At 46.6% G+C, this 9,473-nt stretch overlaps 1 protein-coding gene across 1 annotated transcript in view; it reads left to right on the plus strand.

Annotated features, from left to right (window-relative positions):
* The window catches only part of F11r (F11 receptor), a 25,743-nt gene extending 16,992 nt beyond the window's left edge, over positions 1-8,751 (plus strand). The window contains exons 2-10 of the mRNA XM_021173476.2: positions 5,102-5,170; positions 5,276-5,383; positions 5,554-5,700; positions 5,949-6,154; positions 6,311-6,413; positions 6,554-6,661; positions 7,353-7,365; positions 7,640-7,691; positions 7,809-8,751. Of these exons, the coding sequence (XP_021029135.1) occupies positions 5,102-5,170; positions 5,276-5,383; positions 5,554-5,700; positions 5,949-6,154; positions 6,311-6,413; positions 6,554-6,661; positions 7,353-7,365; positions 7,640-7,691; positions 7,809-7,844 (842 nt within the window). The 3' untranslated portion in view covers positions 7,845-8,751. The remainder of the gene's footprint in view (positions 1-5,101; positions 5,171-5,275; positions 5,384-5,553; positions 5,701-5,948; positions 6,155-6,310; positions 6,414-6,553; positions 6,662-7,352; positions 7,366-7,639; positions 7,692-7,808) is intronic.
* Positions 8,752-9,473: the final 722 nt, after the last annotated feature.

Genomic DNA, 9,473 nt, shown 5'->3' on the forward strand with positions numbered 1-9,473 from the left:
AAATATAAAAAGAGAAGCTGGAGCTGGAGAGATGGCTCTGTGCTTAAGAGTGCTGAGGACTCAGGTTCAATTCCCAGCATCCATGTAGCAGCTCACAACTATCATCATTGCTAGTTCTAGAGGTTTTTGACTTCCTCCTTATGACATCTTTGAGCATGGCACACACATGATGCACAGACATCTGTGCAGACAAAACACTCATCCACATAAAAGAGAAATAAATGAAATTACACACAAAAAGAGATATTTTGTTTATCTATTTTTGTTTGTTTGTTTCGAGATAGAGTTTCTCTGTAACTCTGACCGTCCTGGAACTTGCTCTGTAGACCAGGCTGGCCTCGAACTCAGAGATCTACCAGCCTCTGCCTCCTGAGTGCTGGAACTAAAGGCATACGTCATCACACCTGGCTTTAAAAGTAGATTTTTTTTATTTTAAGTAAATGAAACCTTATAATGGAGAGGATGGAATTTCTCGGTTTGATTTACCATAAGTAAGAGTATGCTGGGGGCTGGAGAGATGGCTCAGCAGTTAAGAACATTGACTGCTCTTTCAGAGGTCCTGAATTCAATTCCCAGCAACCACATAGTGGCTTCTACAGCCATCTGTAATGGGATCCGGTACACTCTTCTAGTGTATGTCTGAAGACAGCTGCAGTATACTCAGTTAACTAAAAAATAAATAAAATCTTAAAGAAAGAAAAAGTAAGAGTATGTTGGTGTCAGAGGTTAAATTAGAGGCGGGTTGCGGGGTAGGTCTGTGATGAGGGCAGGAAAGTGATCCATCCTGATGTAGGCGGGGTCCGTGAGGGAGAGCCCCTAATTTGGTGGGCTGGGGTTTAAAGCTCCCTTGCTCACTGCTTATTTAAATGTGTCCTTGAAGCAAATGTTGATGTCAGAAGGCGAGGTGTGAACAGATGGACTGAGTGATGGTGATGGTGAGGCACAGTGCTTATTTGGTGCCTCCTGTTGGTCAGATGCTGTTTTAAGCACTTTGGAGTTTGTTTTGAGACAGTCTCACTGTGTATCTCTGACTGGCCTGGAACTCAGTAAGATCCCCCTGCCTCTGCCTCCAGAGGGCTGGGATCACAGTGTGTGCACCTTTCCAGGCTAAGCCCTTTATTTGTATTGCCTTGTTGGACCTGCCCTTTGATGTAGAAATGGTTGTCATCTCCAGTTTACAGAGTGCCAGAGTGCTCACAGTGGCTGAAGTGGCCTGCCCCGGTCACACAGTCCAGTAGGAGACACAGCTGGGGTTGGCACATGGGTAATCTGGTTCCAAAGGCATGTAAGGGATGTGGGCCAGATTGCTTGAGGAGTCTTTGGATGAATAGGAACAGCGTGGTGCTGAGGCTGGATTTGAATCATGGGAGGCGTAGGCAGGCATGGTAGACATTAATTAATTAATTTTATTATTTATTTATTTAGATTTAGTTTTTGTTGGTTGGTTGGTTGGTTTTGTTTTTGAGACAAGGGTTCTCTGTGTAGCTTTGGCTATCCTGGAACTTGCTACAGACCAGGCTGGCCTTGAACTCACAGAGATCCGCCTGTCCTGAATTCCGTCTCCAGAATCCACGTAAAAAAGCAAGGTTTGGGAAGTTTGAGGGCCAGCTGCCCTGACGTACATACTCAGCACAGTGGCAGAAACAAGAGACGCTGTTGACAGGATGGAAGAAGGGGAGAAATGTGGCCACCGCATTCTTGCCGTGGCGTGTCCACACACCCTCCTAATTAATTAATTAATTAATTAATTAATTAGTTGATTCTTGAAAAAATTGATTCACCATCAGAAGTGACTGAGGAATAACTACTGTTCATTCACTGTGGTCCCTGTGTGTGCATGTAAATTTCAGAGACTGCATCTCAGCTTAATCAGATGTTCGCTCTATTTCGGGTGGGGCCACAGGCTTGGTTCTTGAGAAGCTGACTCTGAGATATCAGTTATCATACAAGACATTTTATTCGGGAGTGTTCTTTGGAGTCACACCTGTGGGGAGAGGAGGGGGGAAACACTATTGGGCGTGGTGGTAGGAGGGCTGGGGTACCCCACCATCTCCACCTCCTACTCGGGTTGAGGTGGGAGTGTTGGGAAGTAGAGTCCTTGTCAAGTAATGGTTTCTGATTGCCCCTGCCCTTAGTAGGTCCTGGGGCGAGGCAGTGTCCTGCCCGCTGTGGGCCTGTAACTGGGGACCTTCTTTAGGCAGTGCTCTAACAGCTGTGGCATTAAGTCCTTCTTCATTTCTAGTGAGATAATCTGGGTCAAGCATTACAGTGTGTGTATCACAGAAAGCAAATCATGAAACTGCTGAGCCTTTTTAGAACAAGGTTCCCAGCATCCAGGCGAGGATGACTTGTGAGCCACCAGACGCTGGCCTAGAACTCACTGTAGATCAGGCTGACCTGGAATTCACTGCATAGACTAGGCTGACCTGGAACTTGCATCAGATTTCTTGCCTTTGCCTTTTTTTTTTTTTTTAAGATTTATTTATTTCATGTATGTGAGTACACTGTCACTGTCCTCAGACATACCAGAAGGCAGCATCAGATCCCATTACAGATGGTTGTGAGCCACCATGGTTGCTGGGAATTGAATTCAGGACCTCTGGAAGAGCAGTCAGTGCTCTTAACCACTGAGCCATCTCTCCAGCCCACATTAATTTTTAATTGTTTGACATGTGTGTCAATGTCCAAGAACACCTTTGTCAAGTTGATTCTCTTCTTTGACCTTGACATGGGTTCTGGGGAACAAACATGTTTGCATCAAGTGGGAGGTGCCTGGTTATGGTTGAATCACCAAGTGGGAGGTGCCTGGTTATGATTGACTGCATCATCAAGTGGGAGGTGTCTTTACCCACTGAGCTTTTAATCACATCCCCAGAAAGAGTTTCTAATTTAATGAGGGTTATTTGATTTAATTTCTAGATCTGTTGTTATTCTTGAGTATGAGTTCAATATTAAAATTATCATGAAAAATATGCAAAGTTATAGTATTAGAAGTAATTTATAGAATCAGTGAGTTTTGACTTTCTAAGAGTAACATCAGAGCCTGACAGTGGTGGTGCACACCTTTAAATTGGACACATGGGAGGCAGAGGGGGGTGGGTTTCTGCATCTGGGGCCAGCCTAGTCTACAGAGAGAGTTTCAGGGCAGCCTCAGCTAAACAGAGAAACCCTGTCTTGAAAAAACATGACACAATACAACACAACAAACAAAGAAACAAAACGAGTGCTGTCTGAGGGTCCAGAGAGATGGCTCAGAGGTTAAGAGCATGTTTTGCTCTTGCAGAAGATCTAGGTTCAGTCTCCTGTACCTATTTGGGAGCTCACAACTCAAAACATGTAGTTCCAGGAAACATGCTGCCTTCTGACGTCCTCTGACACTTTACACACACACACACACATATACACACACACACTACACACATACATACACACACACACACACACACACACACTGGGAGCTCACAACTCACTGTAGTTCCAGGAAATATGCTGCCTTCTGACGTCCTCTGACACTTTACACATACATACATATACACACACACACACACACACACACATACATACATACATACATACAGTCAAAACACTTATAGATCTGGGATGTCATTAATCATACAAGACCTCTATTAGGGAGAGAGAGCTCCTGGGATGGATCCACTCTTGTGGGAAGGAGAAAGGCAGAGGGAGAGTTTCTTGCTATACAGGGAGATTTGAAACTGGGGCGATCCTTCAGAGATCTACCAAATCTGAGTTAGAAAGATGGATTACCTACACACCAGGAAGTGGAAGTCCAAGCTAATCTGGTCTTTCCCAACAAAACAAAACAGAAACAAAACCCGACACAAAATAATACCTGGACTAATGCACCAAGTTGTGTCTGATTGAAATAAATGCATATCAAGGCACGCTAGGCCTGGCTAGGTGTGTGGCTGGGTAGTAAAATATGGACCCATGATGTACCCGACTCTGTCTTTGATACTCTGCACTGCAGAAACAAAGAAAGTGCTCTTTAAACAGTGATGTCAGAGGGTGTGGAGGAAAGCAGAAGTTTGGAGACCATCTAGTTTAAACCACTACATTTCAGATAAGAAACTGGAATCTCAAAGGCCAAGAGACTCTATTCAGTTCTGTGGGTATTTAAATCCAGGAAAACATACTTCATGCTTGCACCATATGTGTCTGTCTGCATTTATCTAAGGACTCTGCCTTAAAGCTATAAATAAACACATTCTTTGTGAATTTGAACTTTGAAGACAGAAATGAAATGAAGGTGTATGTGCTCACGTGTGTGTGTGTGTGTGTGTGTGTTCACAGAGTCCTCTGTCACTAGTACTTTAGGGATTTTCCTATGAACCCTGATAATTTTCCCACTCCCGTGTTATTTAACTCCTGGCTCCTTGTGTTTCTACCCCCAGCCTGCACAGCCTTTCTTTTTCTTCATTTAGCAAATGTGCAGTTCTATCTCATGAGGCGATCTGAGATCAGTTCTGGTCCTTGCCCCACCTCGAAGCCAGCTGTGTGATCTTAAACACCTGTCTTTACTTGTAGTCTGAGCTCCGCGTGTAAAATTAGGATAATAACTCTTGTCTTGCTGATAGGTGGCACTTGTTTCAAGGATCAAACAATGTAACATCTCTGAAAACACCCTGGAGAGCGGCTAATGTTGTACAAATGTCAAGTTGCCTGTTCTATCCTCATCCTACCCCCACCCCACCCCCACTTGCCTCCAGCTTGCTGGCTCCCTTCCAAGATTATTTTGACAAGTGGCTGCACTCTTTTGAGGAGCTTTCTCTGAACCATGAAATATCATTCTGGAAGCTCCCTTTGGACCAGTAGGGATTTAATTAGAGTATTGGGAGCCATAGAGGAAGCCATTAAAAATAGGAGAAGTTGTATTTGAAATGTAGCATGTATTTCCACCCATAGGAATGGTACCGGTAGAAAAAGAACACATCAAAAATGCTTAAGGTACCAACCAGCTTGACTCTCCTTCCCTCCACCTTAAGCCCTCAGCCTCCTCATCCCCTAGATCTGTGTTCGTCCTACTCCGTGGCAGCTCTTGTCTCCTTCTGATGGGGTCCCTCTTTTTTTTTCCCCTTAGGTTCTTTGGTACAAGGCAAGGGTTTGGTGTACACTGCTCAATCTGACGTCCAGGTTCCCGAGAATGAGTGTGAGTTGGGCAGAGCCCTGGAGGGTGAGGGTGGGGTCGGAGGGCATGTACTCTAGTTTGTGGTTTGGGGGCTCCATCTTTCTCCCGTTTTGCTCCCGTCTGCAGCCATCAAATTGACCTGCACCTACTCTGGCTTCTCCTCTCCCCGAGTGGAGTGGAAGTTCGTCCAAGGCAGCACTACTGCACTTGTGTGCTATAACAGCCAGATCACAGGTAAGTTGTCACTGCTGAGTAATCGACACTGCCCAGCCTGGATTCCAGAGGTGGAGACACACCCTGGAGCTCTGAGTACCTCCCTTCAGTGGAGGATGAAGAATGTGTCTTACGGGCCATGCTCCCCAGTTGACCCTCTCTCTTCAACCTCTGCTCCCATATTCTGGTAGCTCCCTATGCGGACCGAGTCACCTTCTCAACCAGTGGCATCACGTTCAGTTCTGTGACCCGGAAGGACAATGGAGAGTATACTTGCATGGTCTCCGAGGAAGGTGGCCAGAACTACGGGGAGGTCAGCATCCACCTCACTGTGCTTGGTACGTGCCACGTAGTCTCATGTAGGCTTAAAGCTAGTGGCTTCCCTGAACCTGATAGCAGACTGCTAAGCTTTAGACCTTACAGATGGTGAGGATAGAGAGGTGAGCCCCCTGGTTTGATAGGACCTAAGGGCATGCGGGTGGTGCCTCTGATTGGTTGAGACTATCATTCTGGTATCTTACCTACACGTGTGTACTCTTGCCCCTTGTATTCAGCATCTTCTTTTTACCGTCTCCCCCCACCCCAGTACCTCCATCCAAGCCGACGATCAGTGCCCCCTCCTCTGTCACCATCGGGAACAGGGCAGTGCTGACCTGCTCAGAGCATGATGGTTCCCCACCCTCTGAATATTCCTGGTTCAAGGACGGGATATCCATGCTTACAGCAGATGCCAAGAAAACCCGGGCCTTCATCAATTCTTCATACACCATTGATCCAAAGTCGGGGGATCTGGTATGAAAGGGGAGAGGTGAAAGATGGGGTGCGGGGGCCGGTCATAAGACCCCTGAGAGTGGGAAGAAACATCAGGGCTCTCTTAAGGTCAGAGAACTAATAGGGCAGGTGCCTGATTTATTTGAGCAAGAAGCCAGTTTGTTCTCTTCCCTCTAGATCTTTGACCCCGTGACAGCCTTTGATAGTGGCGAATACTACTGCCAGGCCCAGAATGGGTATGGGACAGCCATGAGGTCAGAGGCTGTACACATGGATGCTGGTGAGTAAGGATGTGGCTGGGGCCTGAGATTAGAGCTTAGGGTGTGGTCAGAGCCTGGGTTTCATGGGCTCATGACAGCATTGTCCTCCGGCACCACAGCCGCACATCAAGGCGAGTGACCTCCCCTTTGTGTCTCACAGTGGAGCTGAATGTGGGGGGCATCGTGGCAGCTGTCCTGGTAACACTGATTCTCCTTGGACTCCTGATTTTTGGCGTCTGGTTTGCCTATAGCCGTGGATACTTTGAAAGTGAGTATTTCGCCATGGAAGCTTGTTGGTTTGTGATATCCCAGGCTGGCCTGAAGCTTTTCCCTCCCAGCTCACAGTGATCCTCCTGCCTCAGCCTTCCAAGTGCTGAGAGTATAGGCATGTACTACTGCACCCAGCAGTATGTCCCTTTATCCTTGCGTGGTCTGTGGGTGCTGTCCCAGTATGGACTTGATACCATTTTCTATGTGCCTGCACCGTCTTCCAGGGAAGCATGGTAATTTGGTCTAGCTCCTATGAAGAATTCCCATGCTATGCGCTATGCTGTGTTCTATTCTCATAGTAATCATGATTGTAGCCAGTCTTTGCTACTTTCCCCTAACACTAGATAGGAAAGAAACAAGGTAGAAAAAAAAAAATCCTTGAATCTAATTTCTTTCCAAATCCACCCCCCCCCCCACCTCCGTTTGATCAACAGCCAACCGCCCTGCCTCTTGGGGCCCTAGCATCTGTATACCCTCTAAAAGTTCCCAGAATTCCAAATGTCAAAACTGATCTGCAGCTGGTAAAACCACACCTCTATCAGAGCATGAGGCAAATCATAGTCAGCTGCTTCAGCCCCGGGTCTTCACATCTGTGATTAAAACAAAAACATATTCTTATGTCTGTGTTTTGTAAAGAAAGTGAAATTCCAGAATTATCAGTACACTTCTTCTTTTTTTTTCTTTTTCAGGAACAAAGAAAGGGTGAGCGTGGTGCTGTCCCAGGGTTCTTTCATAAGATCGTGGATGTGTGTGGTTTGGAGCTGAGCTGAGCCCTGGGGGTGGGAATGGGGGTGGGGTGGAAGTAGCTGTTTTGGAGAGAATGACAGCCTAGACTTCTGTTCTTGTCTCTTGAACTTTTCCTTCCTTCTAAACACTCAGTTTTTCTGCAAAGTATGCCTCCATTCTGGCCCCTGATAGTGCACAGATACATCAATTACTCGGGCCTAAGTGTCCCCCATTTCTGGTTTGCCCACAGGACTGCACCGGGTAAGAAGGTCATTTACAGCCAGCCCAGTACTCGAAGTGAGGTGAGTGTACCTGCCCCGAGGAGGGGAGGCCTTGTGTTTCAAGTGGCCGTTTCTAGTCTCTGTGTGTTTGTGAGCAAAACGAGACTGTGAAGTTGACTGGATGTTTTATTTCCCTAGGGGGAATTCAAACAGACCTCGTCGTTCCTGGTGTGACCTGCTGCGGTTCTTCCGTTGTCCATTTGCCTTACTCAGGTGCTACAGGTTCCAGCCGCTGCTGGCTGTAGCTGCACAGGATGCCTTCAATGTCTTCTAGGTCCCACAGGACCCCTTGCTTTTATTCTAGCTAGGATATGAATTTGAAAACAACACCTACTTCTCCCCCCTCTTTCCCACCCTCCCTCCTTTCCTTACCACCATTGGGTGGCCCGAGACTAATTACAAAGTTTTCGTTCCCCATTCCTATGTGGGATTGGGCAAGAGTCCTAGACTAGACAGTAATAATGGCTGGGCTGACTATTAGGAACCCAAAACCAATACCTGGCTGTAAAGGCCTCTGAATAAGGACTTTAAGCCTAGCTCCCTGCTTTCTCCTCCCCGGATGGGGTGCCAGCTGCTCTAGAGGGGGGGCTGCAGAAAGGAGGGGCTGAGGATGGTGACCTCAGGTCTCTAGTCTTCGGAGCCTCTCTTCTGTCTCCACAAAATGTGCCACTGGGATTCTCCTGGATTCAAAGTAAACTGACATGGTGTCCATACGAGGTGGGAGAGCTCTGTTAGCTCCCAAGAGACTTGGAGTAAGAAAGATTTAAAGTAATCTAAAGAAAAGGCTGGAACTGGTGGCCATTAGTCACTCTTCATTTGGCTGGAACTACCGCACGGACCCTTTGAAGATATGTGTGGATGGAGAAGATACGAGCTTTATAGTCTTGGCTCATTGGTGGCCTCTGTGTGTGTGAGTGTGTGTGTGTGTGTGTGTGTGTGTGTGTGTGTGTGAGAGAGAGAGAGAGAGAGTTGTAAATTGATATTGTTATATAGAAGGGCTTTCTAGCTCTTTGGCAAGGTTGTGTTTCTGTGTGTTTATATTTGACAGATGTTGCTGGAAATAAAAACTTCATTTGACAGACTTCTTTGTTGAACATGGGGGAATATTTTAGGGATTGTGAGCTACTTTGTATAAACAAGAAAAGACACAAAAGTTCTGCTTCCCAGCAACCCATGGCTGATTCCCAGGACTGTTCTTAACTCAAGGCAAAGCTTCCGGGCATCAGAGCCTAGTTCCGTAGCCTCCTGCTGCGTGGGCGGAGGAAGGTGATGCTGTGCTGGAGAAGGATTTTGTGAAGTGGGCGGAGGAAGTGTCTGAGCACTCTCCTGCCTGGCCTTCATGGTGGACCTCCCTAAGTCCTGTAAGGGAGAGTTCCTCCAGTCATCAAATGTTTGAGAAAGCAGCAATTAGCAAGATAGGTCTGCTGGTCACTGCTCTCTTCCATTTGGGCCCTTCTGTAGAGAAGAGGGAGAATGAACGAGTCTCTCATGACTACGCTGCACTTCAGACATCTCAAACTTCAACCAACTCGGCTGGTTTTATTTTGGCAGGATCTGTGGAGTAAAGCCCGATGGTTGGGAATGAGGTGACAGTTTTCCCCAGGGTGCATAGGGACAGTTTAACTAATTAATTAAACTATTCCATTCCATGCTGGAAATTTTTTTAAATGGTTTTTGTTGTTGTTGGTTTTTTGCTTTTTTTTTACTTTTGAGACAGGGTTGATTTTCTTGGTTTTAAGACAGCTACAGCCGGGCAGTGGTGGCACATGCCTTTAATCCCAGCACTTGGGAGGCAGAGGCAGG

The sequence above is a fragment of the Mus caroli genome, chromosome 1 (genome assembly GCF_900094665.2).
Source record: "Mus caroli chromosome 1, CAROLI_EIJ_v1.1, whole genome shotgun sequence".
In the NCBI taxonomy this organism is placed as follows: Eukaryota; Metazoa; Chordata; class Mammalia; order Rodentia; family Muridae; genus Mus; species Mus caroli.